Genomic DNA, 24,293 nt, shown 5'->3' with positions numbered 1-24,293 from the left:
GGAACAAGAGAAAAGGTTTGGTAATTACTGAGAATAGCAGAATCTGCAGATAGACAACCAAAGTGGATTTCCAAAAAGGTGGAGCTAGGGCTGACTTAAAGGACAAATTACATAGATCAGTGAGAATAGGCACTATTGTTTGAGAGGACTGCAAAAAAAAACAGAAGATCAAGTGGGGATGCAGATATTATGCTTGGAGTAATTTCTGAATAGATTTAAAAGTGAGAATTCCAAGAAACAGGAGGTTAGAGAACCAGAAGATGATACTGGAAGAAGAGTTGACCCAGTGTGGCCAAACGTATTAGCAATGGTGACAACTCTCAGATGAAAAAAAAAAAGTCAAAGCGGGTATTGCAGAACTCAGATGTCAAGGAAAAGGAAGATGCATTACACAGAAGGATATTTAGTTGATGAAGGACTTTGAAGACTTCAAAAGATGCATTATTGGCTTCTATAGTTTTGAAACAGTAAAAGAGTTAGCATGTCATCATGAAATGTCGTGTATTTTCTGAGAGCTGCTTCACAAAAAAGTTGGTCTTCTGAGGAGTATATGCGATTTCAGGCCCTTTTGAGCTTTTGCAATGGACTATCGCAAGAGTAAGATCAGTGGAGGGGTGGGCATGAGTGATGATAAATATGCAAAAACATATATGTTATTCAGTCAAAGGTAAGTAACATGCACTTTAATGGATACATATTTCTGCAGATTTCTCGGCTCCGAAAGTTGCTGTAGGAAGATGGGTTCTGCCCATCTAACGCACTAGGATTTTTTGCTTGCTTCTTTGATCACCAGGTTTTCCACCCACAGTAAACTTATTGCAAATGGACTGCACATCTACCACCAGTGTCCGCCTTTTAAGATAAGGTTGCTGTGGTGCAGCCATGGTTAGAGGCACTTGGCTGGTTACTTGTGAACATGTGTGCACACACATGTGCACACAGCCTTTGAGGGCTATGTGTGGGAGAATCCTGTTGTGCACGGCCCAGAAACTGCGCACAGGTAGCTAGGCACAGAAGGGACTCAGCAGGATTGGGAACTGACTTGGTATAGGCCTTATAATAGTGGTGTACACTTATGGGGAAAGTCAGTGTGGTTTACTGTCTTGTCTGCAGTGACACTCCATTATACACTTATGGGGAAGGCTGCCTCAGAGCGCAGCTTCAATTCCTCTTGGTCTACAGGCACCAGAGTCAGACATATCTGTACAACTTAATAGTCATTCAGGAATGTCATGTTTCCCTGGCTCAACTCCGGATCAGACCCCAAGCCTTTTGTTATCCTGCTGGGCTGGGTTTGTTACATTTCTCTCCAGCTGCAGGAACAAAGGCCTCCCGCCACAAAGGGAGTAATTAACAGTGCATAAGTCAGCTCCTGACAAGGAAAGGGGTAGGGCGGACTGCTCTGCATCAATTAGCCAGCTGTCACCGTGTGCCAGGAAGAGGGCCTGCCCAAGCCCACTCAACAAAGGAGGGAGCCAAGACCTCTAGAGCCATACCAGGAGAGCAGCTCCTTTGAAGTTTTGCAGGGGAAGGCCCTGGCAGTGATGTCAGTGAGGGGTTGAGGTGAGCCCCCCCAGAGCAGATGTCTCCTGGGTGATGCCATTTGTATTTCTGTGGTACACTGGAACTGGAGGCAGCTGGACAATTGGAAGGAAGATCCCCTTGATGACCATCTGGAGTGCTGCTGGCATGGGGAGCTGCCGAGGACAGCCTGCGGTGGGCTCCCCCCAACATGAGACCATGCATGTGGGGTGCCTGGGTGGGACCGGGCACTATAAAGTGAAAAAAGTACTGCACAAGGCCAGAACAAACAAAAAAATGATCAAAGAAATCACAGCTCTCCCCCATCACATCGGAAAAGCTGATAATTACATATGCATGCCACTGACGAGTAGTGCCCTATGATGCTGTGTGTGGTCTACATATTTGCTTTAAAAAAACTTTGTTTTCTGTCTGTGTTGGGCCCAGGAGGGTGGGTTTCCACCAAAAAAACTGCCACATGCGGGGGCAGCTGCAGGAGCAGCGCTGCCTTTCCTCACAAGGATTTCCTGATTTCCCAACCTAAATTGGGAGGGATATCAGAAGAATAACCACCAAGGAGTTTCCAAGCATTTTTAAGCACTCCCCAGGCTGGACAGAAGGGAGTGCTATGCTCTCTAGGGGCAAAGTCTGTGGCTGCAGTGTCAACATGAGTTTTCATGCTACACAATCACCCTGTAGGGGTGAAAGGTTGAAAGTGCACATTGTATTATAAATGTGAATCCCTTTAGGGGTTATATTTTAATTGTGTATGCCCAAAGTTATTCTGAGTCATGCGTACAAACACCCTCTAGGGGGGTGAATGTCTATAATTGCATAGTGTTCTGATTATAAATGTAATGCCTTTTAGGGGCAATGTTTACATTGCATTATTCATGCCAAAGGTTATGCTGAGTGTGTTGAGTACACAAATCACCCAGACATGTATAGAAATGTTCTCTTGTGAATGTTTTAATAAAGTAATGACGCTGACAACCACTCATGTTCAAAGTATAAATGTTGTATTGCCAATATTAAATGTGTTCATTTAAAGTTATATTCAGTTACTGCATTTTAATACAAGTGATGTATGTGATTTGTTGATCTAGATCTCCCTTTGGGAGGGGTAAGAGTGACTACACAATGTCATCAAGAAGTATTTCCATCTGCTTATGTATACTTGTAAATTTCTGCACAGTATTGACTAGTGTGTGTGTAAGAAATGCACTTTTTCCTTTTTCAAAAGAAAAAGCACAGACTGGAGAAACATTTATTCAGTGTTATTATTGTGTATCTGTGAATGGTGATTACTAGTCCACACAACCTCCCTTGAGTAGGCCTTGGGCTTCTCCACTCCACTACCCTGAGAGAGTCAAGTGCTACAATGGGGTGTTTGGTTCCCAGGGGAGGACAAATGTGGAATCATTACTTGTGCAGGCCACACAACTAATGACCCATTTTTTACAGCTGCCATATCATCTTCTCACAAGACGGGTGTCAAAGTCAGAATGGGGCACTGAATTTTTACACCAAAATATCTATCTCAGATTTCAAGTGGGCAGGACACGTGTGAAGTAATTACCATATCAAGTAAATACCAATACCATGGCATGTGGTATTTACCTCTCATTTTGAGCTTCCTTCTGGAAAAAGAGCAAATACATTTGGAAATGTTTTGCTCACCAAATTCCACATGTACCACACTTTAATTCCTGCTTTTCCTCTAGTATATCTAAGTAGGTTTGAACTCCTGAAATTCATTCCGGGAAAACTGCAGAGAGTGGTGCTTACAAAAATCACAGAATTGTGATTCTTGCACAAACAGGTTGGCAGATGAAGAAATTTACTAACACACTTGTAAACAGACTCTTAGCGAAACAATCCTACTGAATTCAGCCCTGCTCTCTAAATCTAATTCAAGACAGGAACGCTTCAAGTATGGGTACGGTAATGATGAAGTCACCATTTGACATAGCAGACTATTCACAAAAGAGGAACCACCAGCATCTGAAGTTGCTGTTCTCTCTCTAACAGACCCAGCTCTTAAAGCTTCAGGTAGGTTTTTCCTCACTTTTTCAAAGCATATCTTAACAGAGAGGATGATTCAAGGGCATTTAGGTGTTTTCTTACAGTCTTGACAATCCTAGGCAAAAAGTAACTGCAAACGCTGATCATCGATTCTGTGCTCTTCCCTCTCAATGTCAGCTATGAGCTTTTTCTGGAGTGTATATAATGAAAACGTTCTTCCAAGGCGGACAGGTATGGCACAAGAGACAATGATCGTAAGGCTACCATTGTGCAACCTCAAATTCAAAGCCAACATCTGGCAGAAAACAAGAAAAGTTATTGACAACTGTTTGGTGAATGAAACCATATAGCGGTGCCACAGAAAGAGCTTATAATTCAATCAAATCCAAATCGATTTTTAGATCGCAATTTATCACACAGGGAGAGGATTGGGGGGATCCAGGCGCTGGGAGGACTGGCTGCAAGCTGGTTAGGTTATTCCTCAGACAGCCATGCCTTGAGCTTCTTCCTGAATTCAGCAAGAATGTGTGTGGTTCGTAGATGGGCGGGTAGTTCATTCCATTCTTGGCTGTAATGTAGGAGCAGGCGCATTCCTCTGCTTCGGGTATGTCAGATTCTCGGGATGTGGTTAACGCAAGGTTGGTTGAAGCTCTCTGGCAGGCTGGTGGAAGGAGAGTCTGTGGTTAATGAGGTCGGGTTCAATGTTGTGGACGGCTTTGAAGGTAAAGGTGAGGACCTTGAATTTGCATCTCTTGTGTATGGGCAGCCAGTGTAGTTTCCGGAGGTGGGGGAGATGTGGGTTCTTCTGGGTAAATCCAGGACGAGTCTTGCTGCTGAGTTCTGTGTGGTCTGGAGTCTGTGGAGGAGTTGTGCGGAGAGTCCCAAGAATTGGGCATTTCCATAGTCCAGTCTGCTGGTAACGGTTGCCTGGGTTACTGCCTTTCTGGATGCGGCAGGGATCCATTTGAATATTTTGTCTCATGCGGAGTTGGTGTGAGTAGGACAATGCAACAGTGTTTACTTGTTTTCTGAAAGTGAGCTTGTTGTCTAAGATGAAGCCTACATTTTGGGAGAGTTCTGTCGGGGTTGTCCAAGAGCAGTGGGCCACCATGAGTCATTCCAGGGGGAGGGGTTGTTCCTAAAGGTGATCACTTCTGTTTTCTCTGTGTTCAGCTGGAAGCAGTTGTCTCGCATCCTACATGGCACATGGTTTTGCTAACGTTTTCTCTGGGGGAAGTGTGGGCTCCAAGTGGGGTGTGTCCCTTGGCGAGGGAGAGGACGATCTGTGTGTCGGTGGGGTATGAGATGATGTTGAGTCTGTAGGAGTGCACGATCTCTGCTAATGGCGTCACCTAGATATTGAACAAGGTGGGGTTAAGGAAGGACCCTGTTGGACTTCGCATATGATGTCCTTGAGTTATGAGGTAAAAGGAGCAAGGCAGATTCTCTGGGTGCATCCTGTGATGAAGGCGTGGACCCATTTGAGGGCACTGCTTCTGATCCCAACGTGGACTAGTCTTGCGGTGAGAGTGTAGTGGCTGATGGTGTCGAAGATGGGGGAGAGGTTGAGAAGTATAAGTGCTGCCTTTTCTCCTTGTTCTAGGAGGGTCCTGGTGTAGTCTGTTGCGGCAATGAGGGTGGTTTCAGTGCTATAGTTGGAGCAGAAGCCGCACTGGGAGTTGTCCAGTAAGTTGGATTTTTCCAGGTGTTCAGAGAGTTGTTGGTTGATGGCTTTTTCCAGGATTTTAGCCGGAAATGGGAACAGCAAGATGGGATAGTAATTTTTGAGTTTGCAGGGGTTTGCAGTGGGTTTTTGAGGAGTGGCTTGACTTCAGCTTGTTTCCAGGTTTCGGGGATAGTGGCTGTTCGGATGGAGTTGTTGATGATGGGAGTGAGGCCTTGGCTGATTTCCTTCTGACCCAGATAAAAAATGTGGTGGGGGCAGGGTTCATTGGGTGAGCCGGAGTAGGTGGATCCCATGGATCCCATGATGTCCGCTGTTTCCTGGGTGGATAGGGGCATCCAGTCCATGATCAGGTGGCTGTGAGAGCCTTCATCTTAGGAGAGTAGGTGTTCGACATTGGTGAGAAGAGTTAATGTAGGTTGCTGTGATCTTGTTGTGGAAGTATTGAGCCAGTGAATTGCAGAGTGTTAAAAGCAGTAGCTGTCAGGAATATAACATTTTAAAGGGTATGCTGTTAAGAGATGGACAGCCTAAATTAAGATCCCACAAATGGAACTAAGGGAACTAGAGGGAAACAATTAAGAAGTGTTTTCAAAAGTCTGGTACTCTTTTGCAGGTAAAAAGAAAACCTGAACACAGTGTTTAAAGGTAAATGAACATTGCTGATATGCAGTACTTAATTTTTCCCTATTTATACAAATCTGTGCTAAAAACATTTTTTTTTAAATGGAAGAATCTCGAAATGATTATATTCTTGAATGCACCATTCTGTGTTCTGATAGCAGACCCCTGAATAGATTGAACTGGTTGAAGTGTGTCTGACTACATGTACCACTTCTGTTAACTCCACAGGAAGAGAGAGTATGCTTCTAAATATTTACTATTAGTTTGCAACCACAAGGATGTAGGGTGCAAATGTTGAATGTAGGACTGCTCCTTGTTGCGAGAAGAGATAATTTGAGACTGAGTGTGTTCCCCATTGAAACTTCTTCTGTGAATTTCCATGCGTAAATAAAATTCCATTTTCAATTCACATGGAAAGGAATGGGCCCTCTTGCTTGTCCTCCCATTACTCTTGGTAAACATATCATTCAACACCTTGGGGTGGAGTTTCTACTTGTGATTAGTAGTTTGCCTTCTACTGAGAGCATCTGCTTTTCTATTGTGCAATCTCTGGCAATTTCTGCATTTGACATGCAGTTATTAGAGGAAAGAAAGCTGTCATAGCCAGGCTTACTACCTCAACTATCCTTTTCTGAGAATGCATCAGATAATCAAAAATGAAGCAGAAAATGGATTACGGATCGCTTCTTAATACTGACCATCCTCTCACCATTCGATCTTGGGTCCAAAGTCTCAGTCTGCAAAGGCTGAGGTAATGCAAAAGATTGTACTTGCATGTACTGATATTTTAGATTCAGTTGGATGGTTTACATTGGAGACTGGCAGTTGCTATTCTGAAGCTTAAAAGGGCTGCAATTCATTGCCCCTGTAGTAATATCAATAATGTAGAGTCTTTAGTATTCAATCAGCTGTGTGGCATTTTGTGTATTTGTTACCCTACAATGGTGTTCCCCACTTGGAATCTTCTATTGGTATTCCACACTTTTCTTTTTCATCCATTAAAACCTTTGGTAGAGACTCTCGTAGATATGGTTTCTTTCAAGTCCTGCTGTTAGAGGTAGGTACTTGGGTGTGGCAGCTAGCTATTTTGGTGTCCCTGACATATGCGCATATTTCAAAAGACTATATGAAGTCGAACTATTATTTATCTAAGTTTTTTTCCCAATTTTCCAGTACATAAGGAGATTCTTTTGGGTAACTGAGGAATATATCTTCAGATCTTAAGGATTGCAGAAAGGTGACACTTTGTTTTAGTTTGAAAGACTGAAGTTGCAATTACTACACTTTATGGATGGACTTATTAGAAATCTCAGCTGCCTATGAGTTGGCTAAGAGTGATTTGCTTCCACTGCTGCATAGTTGTTTCACTAAGTGAACTGCAGCATCCTTAACAGACGTGGGTATCCAAGGGTATGTATCTGCAGAAAAGCTAAATGGCCACATCCTCATACTTTTATAACACAATATCAGCTGTTAAGAGACTTTTGTGATAGATTATTTTGTGTTACTCACATTTTCATGCTATATGCAGCTGGTAACTATGTTCAATAAAACACATTTGATTTGGACTGCAGTGCTGGTGAGTGGCTCAGTGAGCGTGCTGGTGGCGGCGGTGTCCTGGGAAGCGGTGCTGGTGGCGGCGGTGTCCTTGGCAGCGGTGCTGGTGGCGGCAGTGTCCTGGGAAGCGGTTCTGGTGGCAGCGGTGTCCTGGGAAGCGGTGCTGGTAGTGTCCTGGGAAGCGGTGCTGGTGGCGGTCTCGTCCGCCGTGCAGGTTGGCGGCGACTTCCCTTTCTTTCTCTGCCCCTTCCCCACCTTGGATGGTGGCGCAGCTGTCTTGCCACTCCCAACTGTAGTTCTGGGAGAGCCCTTGGTGGCAGGTGTTTTGCCCTACTCCCTCCGGGCTGTGGCCAACTTCTTATGTTTCTGAGGTGGGGGACTGTCCGTGGACTGGCTCCTTGGCACACTGGCTGCCCTGCTGCTTGGCACACTACAGAAGCCGGTTACTGCTGGCACCACTGTTCCCGGTGATGTGGTGGCTGAGGTGCTGGGTTGGGACCTGGAAAGGCGTGCCCTAGGGGACGGAAGGGGTGGGGGAGGTGTAGGGAAGAGGTCAACATTTAAGAGGAAACGTTTTTTTAGACACACTGGGACGGGTAGATGGAGGGGGTTTGGGAGTGGAGGAAGAGGTAGTGGTTGTAGGAGGTGTACGTTTGCTGACTTTGGGTGAAGGTGCATGGGCTGGAGGCTGTCGTGAGGTGGATGGCTGTTGGGTGGGTGTGTGACTGTGTTTGTGTACTGCGGGAGGTGGGCTCACAGACACACTGGGAGAGGACATAGGGGATGTGTGAATGGTAGTGGGGTGGTGAGTGCACGTGAGCGGTGTGTGGTGACGGGCGTGCTGGTGATGGACGTACTGGCTGAAGATGTAGTGCATGCAGGTGTGAGTGGAGACGTGACAGGGAGGGAGGAGGGAGAAGAGGAGGAGGGGGACACAGTGAAGGCAGTGGATGTTGGTATGTCTGCATGGGTATGATGCTTGTGTGAGTGCCTGTGGGATGTGTGGTGCTTATGTTTGCCAGAGCTACCCTTGTGTGTTGAGGTGTGTGCATGCTGGTCTTACGGTGCTTGGGATAGGCTGAGGTACAGGGGATTGGGGCTGGGTGGAGGAAGTTGGAGGGGGGAGGCTGGACACAGGGGACAATGGCTGCCATCAGTGCTGAGGCCAGAGTCTAAAAAGCTCGCTGTTGGGCTGCCTGACCAGAATGAATGCCCTCCAGGTAAGCATTTGTCTGTTGCAACTGCCTCTCTACACCCTGGATGGCATTCAGAATGGTAGACTGCCCAACAGTGAGGGATCTGAGGAGGTCAATGGCCTCCTCACTGAGGGCAGCAGGGTTGACAGGGGCAGGGCCTGAGGTGCCTGGGGCGAAGGAGATGCCCACCCTCCTGGGTGAGCGGCCATGGGGCACACGCTGAGGGGCTGCTGGGTGGGCAGTGCTGGTAGGGGGGTGGCGGCTGTACCTGTAAATGTGGGGGGCACAGAGGGGCCCACAACCGCAAGGGAGCTCCCATCAGAGGAGGAGTCTGTGTCGAGGGTCTCAGCTCCTGTCCCCGCCGTGGAGCTCCCCTCACCCTCCGTCCCACTGGTGAATTCGGAGTCCGTAGTCTCGCCCTCCAGGGCCATGTGGGATGCAGCTCCCTCCTGCTCCGGTGGCACTGCTCCTCCACCTGATGATGTTATTGCACACAAGAACAGGGAGACCACATAAAAGGGGGGGGGAGACAGAAGAAAGACATGTTCAGTGCATGCAATTCCGCTACCGTTGGCGGACACTACAGACACAGCAGCCCCCTGCACTACGCCATGCACTTAGAGTTCCCTAAATAATCACAGGGCCATGGGGTACAAGGCCTATGCCGATTGCCGCACACATGGAAGTCTCAGGAGCCTGACTAGGTATAGTTGGCTCTTAACACTGGTGGGGAGGGGTGCCACATGGCCTGCCTTACGAAGGGACCTTGCCTACAAAACTCGCCCAGGCCTAGGGGTACCCACAGCCCACCTCTAATGCACGCTGATTCAGCTGAATGAGAGTGTACCCACCCCCTTGTGGCTGCTGTGATGCTCTCAAGCGCTCATCCAACTCCGGGTATGCCACCGCCAGGATCCGGAACATCAGGGGGGGTCATGGTGCAACGGGCACCCCACCCACGTTGGGAGGCCATCCCCAGCTGGGCCTCCACCGTCTTCGTGCTCCAGCGGCGAATATCCTCCCATCTTTTCCGGCAGTGGGTGCTCCGTCTGTGGTGGACCCCCAGGGTCCGGACTTCCTTGGCGATGGCATGCCAAATATCTTTCTTCTGGTGGGCGCTGACCTACAGGAATAGTACAGGGGAAAGGAAGAAGATATAACCGTCCAGACCGTCACAGTCCCTGGCCCGCGTTCCTACCCTTGCCATGACGCACATACACTCACCATCGTTTCATGCACGCCTCATTCTCCCCCCCTGTATCCTACATCCACACCACTCCACACAGGCATTGCCCATACAGCATGCTCACAGTGTACTTACCTGTTTGTCTGGAAGACTGTAGAGTAGCGTGTACTGGGGGAGGACCCCATCCACTAGTTTCTACAACTCCTCCGTGGTGAAGGCAGGGGCCCTTTCCCCAGACACATGAGCCATTGTCGCTTCCAGACTGAGGTCACAGCAGCACTTGCAGTGTAGGTCCTCTCCTGTCGAAGATCAGGTATCAAGTGAGTGAACAGACAGAAAATGGCGGTCAAGTCCGCGGCGGAGCATACCGTGACCGCCGGCGTACATCGTCATTGGCTCCTGGGACCCATAGGGCCCAATGTTAAACAATGCAGGATTGCACCGCGATCTTCGACCGCCTACCGCGACGGTGTCTAACGCCAGCGCAGTTACCTCATATCCCATTGTCACCTTACAGGTCAGGCAGCCGCCATTTCAGGGGGCCACATGGCATTATTTTAAAATGCGTCACACATATATAGGCCTCCATACACACTAAGACGGATAGCGGATTGAAAAATGTGTGCAATAAAGTTGTGTTTTCGTACGTCAGTGTTGGCTGACCCTCTGCTCACTGTTCTCCATACAGCATGTCCGCTGGGGCAGGTGATGAAATGGCGGCATCCTCCGGTGTACAGACCGCTGGTGGACCGGTCGACAATGGAAGAGCGACATGTAATTGTCACCTACGGACTGGACCGTGCCACAATCCATGAACTGTGTGCCCAGTTGGAGCCGGACCTGATGTCAACTATCTGCCATCCAACAGGGATACCCCCTCTAGTGCAGGTGCTGTCAGTACTCCATTTCCTGGCAAGTGGGTCTTTTCAGACGACAGTGGCCATAGCATCAGGGATGTCCCAGCCTATGTTCTCCAACGTGTTGTCCAGAGTGTTGTCTGCCCTGCTGAAACACATTTGCAGCTACATCATGTTCCCTGAGGTGGAGGATTTGCCTACAGTGAAAGGTGACTTCTCCCAAACATCATAGGTGCCACTGATGGGACACATGTGGTCTTGGTCCCCCCCCCCCCGCAGGAGTGAACAGGTGTACAGAAACCGGAAGAGTTACCATTCTATGAATGTGCAGATGGTGTGTTTGTCCGACCAGTACATCTCCCATGTGAATGCCAAATTTCCTGCTCAGTGCATGACGCTTACATTCTGAGGAATAGTAGCATCACCTTATGTGATGGGGCAACTCCAGAGGCACAGTGTGTGGCTATTAGGTGAGGACATGGAACCTATACAGTGTGAAAAGTTGTCTGGGTCTGTCCCTAAGTGTTAGTGTGTGTCTAACAGTTGTCCCTCGACATTTGCAGGTGACTCTGGGTACCCCCAACCTGTCATGGCTACTGACCCCAGTGAGGAATCCCAGGACAAGGGCAGAGGAATGCTACAATGAGGCACATGGGCGAACTAGGAGGGTTATAGAGAGGACCTTCTACCTCCTGAAGGCCAGGTTCAGGTGCCTCCATATGATGGATGGTTCCCTATTCTACTCACCAAAGAAGGTGTGCCAGATCATCGTGGCCTGCTGTATGCTGCACAACTTCGCTTTGCGACGACAGGTGCCTTTTCTGCAGGAGGATGGTCCTGAAGGAGGTGTTGTGGCAGCTGTGGAGCCTGTGGACAGTGAAGAAGAGGAAGCAGAAGAAGAGGATATCGACAACAGAAACACCGTGATTCATCAATACTTCCAGTGAGAGACAGGTAAGAAGACATCACTGCCTTCTACATCTGATACACTTGTTCTTCCTCTCATCTGTCTGTCACTTTCACCCAGTGTATGGACCCTGATTTGTCACTTTCCCTTTCGATTTCACAGATGTGGGTCCCACTGTGTGACCTCTGCTATGTTTCCTCATGGACTAGAGCTGTGTGACATAGGTATGTTGACAATACAATGAATAATGCTGTTTTCCTCAGTTATTTCAAATACACATTTGTGAAAGCACAGACTGACTCCAGATAGTTTTGTGATTTAAGGGTGTTTATTTAAGTGCTAAATAGTGGAGAGGGTTGTAAAATGGGCAGGGGTGGTGGTGGAGGAATGTCCATGGCAGAGTCCAGTCTATTTGTTTCACAGGTGCATTGTCCAAAGGGGCATAGGAAGTGGAGCTGGGGCAGTTGATGGATGGACAGGGTGACAAAGTGGGACAGAAGGATGACAATCAGGGTGGTCTCATTTCTTGGCGGGGGTCTTGGCATTGTTCTCTGTCTTTGTCCTGGATCTCAGGGACCGCTTGCAGGGTGGTTCTCCATCTGCAGGGGGTGGGGTGCTGGTGTCGTGGTCCTGTGGCGGTGCCTCCTGTCCACTAGCGCCAGCAGAGGTGATCGTCCAGGCTTGTGTCAGGGGGCCCTTGTTGTGCCACAGTGTCCCTCCTGGTGTTCACGAGTTCCTTCAGCACCCCTACAATGGTGCCCAGGGTGGTATTGATGGATTGGAGTTCCTCCCTGAACCCCAAATACTGTTCCTCCTGCAGCCGCTGGGTCTCCTGAAACTTGGCCAGTACCGTTACCATTGTCTCCTGGAAATGGTGGTAGGCTCCCATGATGTTGGAAAGAGGCCTCGTGGAGAGTGGGTTCCCTGGGAATGTTCTCCCCCTGTCGCACAGCAGCCCTCCCAGTTCCCCTGTGTTCCTGGGCCTCTGTCCCCTGAGCTGTGTGCCCACTGCCACTGCCCCCAGGTCACTGCTGTTCTTGGGGTGGTGGGTTAGCCGCGGTTCCCTGTAGTGGTGGACACACTGGTGCTTGACGTGTCCTGGGGACAGAGGTATGGGCCTGCTGGGTGGGTGCTGTGCTGGTGTTTCCGGAGTGGGGAGGCTCTGTTCTGGCTTGTGCCAGTGTGAGGGGAACCGACTGTCCCGAGGTCCCAGATGGGCCGGGCTGGTCATCTAGATCCAGTTGGACTGAGCTGCTGCCATCACTGTGGGCCTCTTCTGTGGGGGGAGTGGACATGTCAGGAACCTCCTGTCCGGTGACGTTGGGTAGGGTCCTGCAGGGGTGTAAAGGCATAGTTTTAGTATCTGGGTGTGCCATGGTGTGCAATGGGTGGGTGACCCCGTACCCCAGTGCTTGCATTCCTGTGTAGAACCTTGTGTGCTAATTGTTTAGGGGTCTGTGTGGGTATGTGCAGTGGACATGCATTGGTGATGGGTGTCCATGCTTTGTTGTTGCATGCAGGGCTTGGTGTTGGGATGTGTGGTTTGTGACAGTGGGACATATGTGAGGAGTTGGAGTGATGGGTGTGAGGGTAAGGGTGGGGGTATGTGTTAGCATGCAGGTAGGGTGGGGGATGCAATAGTTAAGATTTGACTTACCAGAGTCCATTCCTACTGCTACTCCTGCGAGACCATCAGGATGCAGTATAGCCAAGACCTGCTCCTCCCATGTTGTTAGTTGTGGGGGAGGCGGTGGGGATCGGCCGCCAGTCCTCTGAACCGTGATGTGGTGTCTTGAGACCACGGAACGCACCTTCCCCCGTAGGTCGTTCCCCCTCTTCCTGATGTCATCCTGTGTTCTTGGGTGCTGTCCCACTGAGATGACCTTGTCGACGATTCTGCGCCATAGCTCCATCTTCCTAGCTATGGTAGTGTGCTGCACCTGTGATCCGATTAGCTGTGGCTCTACCCGGATGATTTCCTCCACCATGATCCTGAGCTCCTCCTCAGAAAACCTGAGGTGTCTTTGCGGTGCCATGGGGTGGTGTGGGTGATGTGTGAAGTGGTGTGTGTAGTGATGTATAGGGTGATGTTTAGGGGTGTGTGGTGTTTTGTGAGTGTATGTGTATGTGTGATGGTGTTGTGTGCCTCTGTATGGTGGTATTGTCTTTGCTGTGCTGTCTCTTTGGCCTTCGTCAATATTTTAGGTAGTAAGGGTTTGTGGGTGATGTGGGTGGGTGTTTTATAGTGGTGTGGGTGTGTGGGAGTGGTGTGTGTATGTGTATCAGGTGTGTGTATTTGGAATTGCCCAATGTGGTTGTGTTTTTTAAGAGTGTGTGTATTTTGAGCGCGGCGGTGTGTACCGCCAATGGAATACCTCTGTTGAAAGACCGCCGCGTGGATTCGTGGGTCGTGATAGTGTGGGCGTATTCCTGTTGGCGTGACGGTGGAAGTTTTGTTATCGCCAGTTTATCACTGACCTTTGGTGTGGCGGACTTGTGTGGGTGCCTACATTTTGGCAGATTCCGTGCTGTGGGTCGTAATAGCTGTGGCGGAAATCCGCGGCCGTGTGTTGGCGGTCTTCTGGACGGCGGTAAGCGGGATTTACCGCCAATGTTGTAATGACCCCCTTAGTCTTTTGTCACAATATATAGAACAATAATATTTTACAGTGGGGTGCAGGTGAAACAGAGATGCTTCAGTAGCATATTCCAGAAAGAGGCTAGGGTACACCTTCTCCATACATCAATGCATAAGATGAAGCTAAGCACAGACTGATTGATGGTCTTCTTGTTTTGGTCACAACAAAATCTGAATTCACAAATAACTTGGGCAACATGGCTTGGGTTGTTAGGAAACAGATGTGATTCTGTTAAAGTGGAGTGAGTGATGTAGTCCTGGAGCAAAGAGAAAACTGCATAAAATGTCTGCAGCATTACTGTGGATATCCCAGGATATGGAGGTGTTTTTGGGAGTCAGGGAAGGAGAGCAGCTGGGTCAATGGTACAGGACAGACAAGTGGTTTTGCTGGCCTCATCGAATTGGTTCAGGGAAGGGTCTGTAAGAAAGCATCTGGTTGTCTCAGATTTGTGTATTATTCATCAGTAAAAACATTAGTTCCAGGTAGTGACTGTAAGAAGGCAGAGCCATCCACATTTGTAATCAGGACTCTCAGGTTTAAACTAGAGAGTCATTTAATGTCATGTAGCAGAGGACTTTTCCAGACGTGTAGGGGTAAATGTACTAAAAACCAACGCAGTACAGCAACAAATTTTGCTGTACTGTGTTGAATAAGAGGGAGCAACCAGGACAGTGCTATATGAATATATGGTGCTGTCCTGCTCTCTCCCTAGTGCTTGTGCACAGTCAGACTGTCTACTGCCACACACATACATTTGTCCCCAAAATGTTCTCACTTTGGAAATATGCTGCGCAGTGTAGCACACATGCAAAGTCAAACATTTGGAGAAATAAGAACATTTCTCTTTTTAACACTTGCCTCAAAGAGGCTTTTTGTCTTTTGGTGCAAAGCCATGTCTACCATTGTTAGTGCATAGGATTTTGCATAAAAAACCAGGGGTGGCTGCATGGAAACACTCAAACACCACCAATGGAATGCCCTCTTGGAGCAAAGTAACGCAAGCAGCATTACATTCAGGCATCAGAAAGTAACTCCAAAATAATTTGTGCTGGTTTGCGGCACTTTTGTGATGCAAACCTGGTGCAATATGCAAGTAAATCTTCCCCGTACGCCGCTATTTCTTCTGTAATGCTTCGGTGCCCATAAAGACTACATGGACTGTTTCAGCTTGATAAGAAGTGGATCTTTGTTGCACAATATTTACTCTGTTCTAAGATCTGCTACTATACAATAAATGTGTAAATACGAGATTGTGCTCCACAGACACTGAGAGATTAAAACATAATTCCAAATTAAAGTCTGTGCTGAAACTGAGGAGCACTGCCCAAACAAAGAAAACAAACATAGAAATCGGGTATTGCTTTAGCTTAGTACAACCAAAGGTCACATGGTATTATGGTACTCTGTGGCAGAAATGATCAAATGTATGCTACCGCCAGTCACAAAGAATAACATTTACAATTGAACATAATAGTAGTGCAGGGTAAACAGCCATCTAATTCGTTAAAATATCGTTTTAAAGCATAACTGATGAAGAAGTATTTAATCACTATGCAACAAGTTGTAAACTGAGGATGTCAATATATTATGAAATCAAATACTCAGGCTGCCACTAAAGTCATAACATCCAGGAAGAAGGCTGCACAAAAAGATACTTACCCATATCTACTATACTATATCTCTAGATTCACATAATCAAATTATTCACAGTCTTCAGGTTGGAAATCTTATTTAATGAATATTTAAACAGCAGGGTACACATTTATAAATTGTTTTATAAAGTGCAAAGGACGCCCTGACACTAGCCAACAATCAAGTTAATATGCCATTTGAACAGATTTGAGAAGAATAGAATAACTGAGGGCCTGATTTATTTGTAGACGGGCGCCAGTTTCTCTATGAGGCAACAGATTAAATTACTCCATCGCCATGACATAGTTGCTTACCACCAAATTGAAAAATGACCGCTAAGCAAGCGGTCATTTCTTAAAGCATTGGCAGGGACAGCCATCACGGCGGTTCCTGTTAGTGGTTTTTGAAGTATGGTGCACAGCTTCATCAACATGATGGAGCCATGCACCAAACTGTTTTCGTTTTTATTTTCAATTAGAAAATCCAGAAGCTTTTGCTGCTTAAGGAGGACAAAGATCTACCAAAAGCCTTACTAGATCTAAAAACTCTAATTGGATTGTATTAGTGGCATATTTCCCTAAGATATTTGGGACTGATGTTTTAATCCAGTGTGTGAAACAGGTCAAGATTAGCCAATAAAGATGTTTGAGATTTTAGGGGATAGATGAACTGCGAGGTAGCTTTAGAACCAGTAGGGCTGCAACATTTTGAACCTCCTTCAGCTGACTGACCAAGGCTTTGGGAAGGCCTAAATAGAAACTATCAGCAAAATCGATTCTACAAGCAACTAATGCATTCACAACTATTTTCCAGGCCTCCAAGGGGAGCAAGGGGAGCATATCCAAAAATGCCTTTAGTGTACAGAGTAATATAAAATAAATACCCATAACATTAAGAACTTGGGGGTGGAAAGTTAGTTCATTATCAAATTTTACTCCAAAGTTTCTTGCTACCAGTGCAGGAGAATATGGATTTGGCAGTTATTGGCAGTCCTTCTGGCCACCAATCATTGATTGAGAATTTCTTGATGCAGTCAAAAAACAAGAATCTCAGTCCTGTCGGAGTTGCATTTTAAGTAACTCTGTTGTATCCATTCAATTACATTGAATAGGCACATTTTGAAGCAAGTTTTGGGGAAAACCGTAATCATGTTTACTGAAAAATATTAACAGTTTATCATCGGCATGGGATACTACATTAATCCCAAAACCCTCTTAATGTTGCTACGTGAGCCATGTAAACATTAAGTAGGGTGATGCTCATGGAGGATCCTCGAGGGACCCAATATTTGAGCTTGTTGCCTCCTGAAGAAAGGTAGGAAGCTATTACCGTTTGGAATATGTCACAAAGGAAATACTGGAGCCGTCTTAGTGCCCGGCCACAAATACCCAACTCGGACTGACATTTCAAAAGTAGTGAGATACAGTAGTGAATGTCACCAATAGTTCTAAAAAAAATAAAAATTGTGTTCTTAGCTCTGTTTAAGGCAATTTTAATGGGTTCACAGACCTTCAGTAGAGCCACATCAGTGCTATACTGTGGCCTGAAACCTGAATGAGAAAAATGTAAAAGGCTTGACTATAGTTGAAGATTGCCAAGTTTCTCTATCATCTCGGGCAGTGACGGGAGCAGGGAGATGGGTCTGAGATTCAATAAAATAACCGGCACAGCACGTTTTTTTTTTTTTTTGTAGAAAAGGTTTTACCTTTGCTTGCTTCCATCTTAATGGAACACAGACATTGTTCACAGAGGTGTTAAATAAGGTGTTGACAACAGGGTTAATTACTTCCATTACGTAGGCCAGTATTCTGGTGACACACGGATCTTCAGGACATCAGGAGACCCCGATTTACAGCCCAAAATGGCTTGCTAGGATTGCTGAGGGGTGATGTGCTTGAAATTGGAAAATTGAGTATTTTTTTGACAAAAAGTTATAAGAGGTGGTTCTCGTTTTAATGTCAGACTGATTCCTAATTTTAAATTCAGCTTGTATTTTACCAGTGTTTTCCTTCAGGAAGTCTGAGAGATTGTGTGGGCTCAGCACTGCAGGCTTTAAGTAGTATGATCAATTTAGTCATTTGGAAAATTTTGCAAGAAATATTCTTAACGGTTTCAAGTTCTGAAGCAGCAAAATGTGAACAATTTTAATTAACGTTTTATAAGATTCAAGTGCAAATGTATATTTTTCTTTGTCTTTTACTGAATAGCTGTTCTGCCAATTTTCAACTCCTTTCTTCATCTGCTAATTGCAATGAGAACCAAGGTGCAGAGTATTTTTGCCTATGTTGTGTATGGGATAGCTTGTCCATTGCCACCCTTAGCCAATGGTTTACTTGGTTGGTGTCTATGTATTGCTAGTTAATGTTGGCCATGAGTTTGCTAGAGGGTCCACTGAATCTTGCCCTTAGATGTTACCCTACTTAAAAATTATACAGATGATATTTGGTGTTGGATGCTTTATACTTCTGGACTCAGTCTAACTAAAAGGGATTACAAAGTGATCAGATCAGGATAATACTAGTGGCTGTCAACTAATAATGTCTGATGATTTGCCAGTGCTACATCTAAAGGATGGCCAGCTGAACTGGTGAGGGGGAAAACAATTGCCTTAGATTAAGTGCTAATAACACATCCATAAGTGATTGGCTAGTGTATCCTCTTTATTATCAATGTGGAGATAAAAAATTCCTAGGATGGTAAAACTGGAGAATCGCACAAAATGGTGTGAGTTAATAAATGCAGAAATTGGCCAGGTGTTCAATAGATTAAGGCTCATGAAAAAGTAGATTGTTGGGAACTTTTGAGACAGAAACCCAAACCTTCCACTTTTGATAGTTCAGTTAGATGAAGTATAGTACACTGAAATGAGCCACGAAAGATAATTGCTATGTCACTGCTCCTCTTTCCAACTCAGATCAAATGGTTACTTACATATCCAGGAGGGACTGCCCTGGCAATATCTAGTTTTGAGGATTCATTTAATCATATTCCTATTACAAACATAAAGTTAACTTGAGTATCAGTCAAGAAACGCAAAATATCAAAATTACCTGGATGTTTTATCTTATGTCTGCATTTCTATAATATTTTTAAAACTAGTGTATGTAACTTTTCCTGGCTTAGCTTCAGCTGTAACCAGCTGATGGCATTTAAGGCAAGATAGTGAGCCAGCAAGATACTAAACCTTTTACATCTGGACAAGGTTCCCATTTTCCTCAGTTGTTTAAAACCATAATTATTGTTACAGGATTTCTTGATTGAAGTGGGCAGCTCTTATAAAGGGAGCAGTAAATCGCTTCTCTGAACAATTAAAGAGCGTGGCACCTCAGGATGGCAGCTTAGAAGTCCTCCAGGGAGGAGAAATGGCTTCCAAGTGTCAAAGCAGCAGAGCACTCTCCCTAAAGCTAAGTGAACCAGAGAGCAAAGCGCAAGTGCGAAAGTTCTTAATAGTTCTTAATAAAATCACCCACTAAGTAGGTACATATTTTAAATAATCACAATATGCATTTAACTATCAATGAAACAGAAATAGACTGCTTGCATTCTATCCATTTTATTGTGTGGCATGAACTGCAGCCAACGAAATGGAAAGACATAAAGCTGTACTCTCCTTAGAAGCTCAAGACCACAGATTTTCAGAGCCCTTCAAGAAGTAGTAAACGTTTTATGAAGGTAAGAAGGGCTCCCGCATATAAATCTATGAAAGAAACTAATGCTTGAGAAAGGTGATTTTAGGTAAGAAAGATTTTTTCCAGAACTAGATCTCTCATAGATTCAAGTGCTTGAACTACAACCACAAAAGCAGTATAAAACGTAAAACATAAGGAAGGAATGAGGTTCAGGATTCAATTGCCCTGCCTTGTCAAAAGCAGCTTCAAATGTTCACAGACGTTGAAGCAATAGAATCTGGCGCAGGTATTGGTAAAGGCTTACACTGAAGCTCTGCAAATGTCTTTGATGTGCACTCTTGCAAACACTGTCGCCATAGCCATCACGGCTCCAGCATTTTACAGTTACAAGGTCTATCAAACTTTATGAGGTAGAAGACAAAGCAAAGTGTAACCCTTTCAGACGTTTTTGGAATTGACAAACTTTTGGGAAGAGACAAACAGTTGTTCCGGGTTACAGAAGTCCCTTGTTCTGTTAGTGTATAGCTTTACACATTGATTAACATCCAGTGAGTGTACAGCCAACTGTTAAGAGGACTGTGGAAGGAATATTGCAGGTAAACTTCGTCACAGTTGTGAAAACGAACAAGGTGCTTCAGCAGTACATTCTGGGTTGGTGGTAAAAGACACATTGCGCTTGCTGAATTTGACGATATGTACTGAACAAAGAACTCATCAATTTCCCCAATAAGGTTGAATACTATCTTGCTAAACAGTATCTACGGCGTGCTAAAAGGGGCCTCCAAATGTTGGAGCCCACAAAAGTGTTCAGATTCTATGAAACAGATGTTTGGACAGAGGAGTAAAGGTCTGGAGTAACCCCTTCATAAATTCTTTAACAAACCTGGAGAGCAGCAATGACAGATTATCAGGACACTAAAAGGAACTTAACAGAGATGCTAGGTAGACCCATGCAGAAAATGTTTTATTCCCAACTTAACTACAAAACATTCTCCATTTTAAGGCGGTCATCTCAATGGTAGAGGAGGGGTAGGGATGCTAAATTGGTGTAAAGCACTTGGTTGTGACTCTTCATAAAGAGATATATTTGTCTGCTTTGAACCAGATTGATCCCAAAGGTCTCTGAACTAGCACTATCTCCCATTTTATCTCGCAGATAACTATTTGGATGAGTGGCATCTCAAGAAAGGCACATGTGAACAAGACCTTTTGGTTGAAATGCGTTAATGGTGGTTTTGGTGGAGCACACTATCAAAATAAAGCATGCAACTCTCCTGGAGTGCGACGGCTACAATTTGTTACAATTGTTTGGTTTTGAAAAATGAAGAAGGGAAGGTCTGTCCCTTACGTGTGCACCAGTGTTAATAGTACGCTGCAATGAGGACTGTGTTGTTTAGATACATATATATATATATATATATATATATATATATATATATATATATATTATATTTATATATAGTGAGAGAAAGAGAGAAAGAGCGCTATATATAAACATTTTTCAAAGAATCACATTTAAAAAAGGGTCAAATGTAATACTCCGACTCGAACCTAACCAGCAGTAGGTAAAGTATTGGACTTTGGAGGATGTCAGATTCACTCTTCCAACTCCAATGTAAGCAACAGAAGGGAACATGCTGAACTCTGGAGGAGTCAGATTTCTAATTCCCACTCCAGTTCCCGCTCCAAAATACACAACAGGACTTTGGAGAGGTCGGATTTACTATTCCTTTATCAACCTGAACAACTGTATGGAAAGAACTCCAATTTCCTGATTTTCTGATTCACTATGCCCACTTCAACATAAGCAATATTAAGTAGGGAAATAGCTGGACTTTGGAAAGGCCAGATTTAATATTTCAGCTCCAACCTGAGCAACAGTAGTGAACATGTGGGACTTTGGAGGAGCTGGATTTACCTTCCCCTCTCATAAATTAAACAATATGTTTTTTAATGGTTATGAAATAAACAAAAAATATATTTTCACAAATATAAAATCCCAACATGAAATAATTTATACAAAATAGAAGTAATAACAGTGAATTAGCAAATAAAATTATATTCGCAAGTTTAGCAATTAAACATCTTAAAAAAGATTAATAACACTTTCCACCTAATTAACCTAAAATTCTAACACCCACAAAAACAAATTAAGACAGTGAAAATAACAATACTCATTTTTATAAAATTAATCATTATGTAAAAACCTAAAACAAAATATAATTAAATATACACGTTATTAAAACAACCAAATTTACAAAATGAATTAGGTAATTCATCAATCAACAAATATAAATTTTGAAAAACTTCCCATCCTATTCCTCTACAAACCAAATAAGTTGAAATGAGATAAAAGAAGCTTCAAAATTATCACTAAATCAATAGAAAGCTCGATTATAAATATTAACATTAAAATCATGACAACTTATAAAAGAAAAACAATACTCAGAAAAATAATTTAATAATGGTATTACACACAACTATATTTTAACAATACTTCAAAAACGATGTTCTTACTTTCAATATTTGCTCTCATGATGTTCTTGAAATCACAATATTTTTGAAACAATAATTGTGTAAATCGAATGTTTGAAACAATATTTTGGAACTTGATGCTACTGAAGATCAAAATAGCTCTTTTAGCAGCTGCTTCTAGAACTCACTGCAGGTTCATTTGGATGCTAGATGACATCATACCTAGCAGGACCTTGAAACTGTGCACAGTTAACATTGATTTTGACAGGTGCTTACAGATTTTTTCCCACGTCTCAGGAGATGTATTCTTTCAGAGTGCCTGTGCTCATGTAAGTGCAACAAGGCTAGTGCTCGTAGACTAGGACAGAGAATGCACTTTCTTACGTTCAGGAAAGGATAAAGAAAATTCAGAACGTAGGCGCTGGAGAAGGGGCAATTGAAACCCTCATATCCTAGTAGGTCAGAGTTCTCACTATTTGTAGTCTGTTGCGTGCTAGAACTAATATGGTCTCTCAAGAGAACACCCAATGGCATAATTTTGTCACGCATAATCAATCAAAGGCGATGAGTATTTCATAAATGTTGAACCATTTCTCCGTTAATTTCTTCATTTTATGGAGTTAGGCATAACAGAAACAGGCACCAATTCACGCCTGGCATTCTCGGATCTGTAATAAAAAATCTACGCCCCCAGCTTAAGTTTAAACAAGCGAATACCATATTAAAATAGCTTCAAATGCTTTGGCAATGAAAACAAGAATTCTTATTATTTCACCAGCAATTGATTTTTGGCAAATTCCTGCCAAAGGCAAAGAATTAAAGGTACAGAGTATATCCCTAGGATGGTTATTTATTTTTTGTATGGTCTCCATCTCAAAGTATTGAAAATAAAGACTTACCTTTTCACTTTCATTGTCCAGTGCAGAGGTGGCTTCATCTAACAGCAGCAGTTTGGGTTCACGGACCAGAGCTCTTGCAATTGCTATTCTCTGTTTCTGGCCTCCAGACAGCTGAGTTCCTTTCCCACCAACACATGTGTCATATTTCTGTGGAGAGGAAATACAAACCATATGAGTAAATTATGTACAAAAATGATGATTGTTATTGAAAATAAATAACAGAGAAACTAAATGGCAGAGTAACTGCCCAAAAATCCTGCACTGATCCGAAGATATCTATCCGTAAATGATTCTTTCCTTGGATTATACACTTTTAGATTAGTTTTTGTAGGATGCTAACTATGTAATTAATGTCAATCCATTTTCTAAAAAATATATGAAAGAAATTCAATGTCTCAGCTGAAAGTCATCAGAGGTATATCACTTCCTAGCCCAATATTTTGGACCTCTGCTTTTGCCTGAGACTTGTTAAATAGCTCTATGTAAAATGAAATTTACCTTCACTCCCAGCGCAGCCCCAACTAGAGTATAGCTGGCAGGACACAAAGTGAGGACATGAGGCTGACACTAGTGTTGAAATGAATAAAGACACTGTATTGTTACAACCATTGCTTGCTGCGTCACTGGATTCAAGCTAGCCTGGCTTATGAGGGATGATACCCCAAAACCAGTCCCCGGATGTTTGTTTCCGATCCAGGGAGGACCTGCCTTAGCAATTCGGGCTGGACTGTTTCTGTGGGGAGCAGGGTCAAGACCGATTTACATATGGCTGGGTCCAAACTGGGTTGACGTGGTGATCAAAATAACAATGGATTAAACCCAGCTCTGTGAATGGGGCTGAGTGTTTAAAAAGTGTCAACACTCCATCCATCATTTCATTTTGTGATTTTGCTCTGTGTGCCCTAAGCAGCTAGGGTATGCAGAGACATTAGTCACTTGCTCGCTGCACCACTAGATTCAAGCAAGCCTGGCTGATGAGGGGTGATACCCTGAAACAGGTCCCAGGATGCTTATTTCTGGTCCGGAGAGGACCTGGCTGGGCAGTTCGGGCTGGACTGTTCCCATGGGGAGCAGAGTCAAGACTGATTTGTATATGGCTGGGTCCAAACTGGGGTGATGTGGCAAGCTAAATAACGATGGATTAAACCCAGATCTGTGACCAGGTGTGAGTGTTGCTATGTGTGCTATAAGTGGCTAGTATATGCCCAGACATGGGTCCCTTGCTTGCTACACCACTACACCACTGGATTAAAGCTAGCTTGGCTGATGAGGGGTGATACCCTGAAACTGGGATGAGTGTTTGGTAGGTTTCAACACTCCGGCCATCATATTATTTTGTGATGTTACTACAGGAATAAAGACAGGTATGCTCAGTTTTTTTTATTAGAATCTAAAAGTATGTATTTGTGTGCCAGAATAACCCAAAGCACATGGTCGGCATTGAGTAGTTTCCTATCATATA

The 24,293-nt window shown here is 44.6% G+C and overlaps 1 protein-coding gene across 3 annotated transcripts in view; it reads right to left on the bottom strand.

Moving 5' to 3' along the window:
* The window catches only part of LOC138261913 (ATP-binding cassette sub-family B member 5-like), a 987,125-nt gene that overhangs the window by 5,660 nt on the left and 957,172 nt on the right, over window positions 1–24,293 (bottom strand). For all 3 annotated transcript variants that reach the window (XM_069211477.1, XM_069211478.1, XM_069211476.1), the window contains one exon: window positions 22,832–22,978. In XM_069211477.1, the coding sequence (XP_069067578.1) occupies window positions 22,832–22,978 (147 nt within the window). The remainder of the gene's footprint in view (window positions 1–22,831; window positions 22,979–24,293) is intronic.

Source organism: Pleurodeles waltl, chromosome 10 (assembly GCF_031143425.1).
Source record: "Pleurodeles waltl isolate 20211129_DDA chromosome 10, aPleWal1.hap1.20221129, whole genome shotgun sequence".
NCBI classification, from domain to species: Eukaryota; Metazoa; Chordata; class Amphibia; order Caudata; family Salamandridae; genus Pleurodeles; species Pleurodeles waltl.
This window is presented reverse-complemented; position numbering and strand designations above follow the sequence as displayed.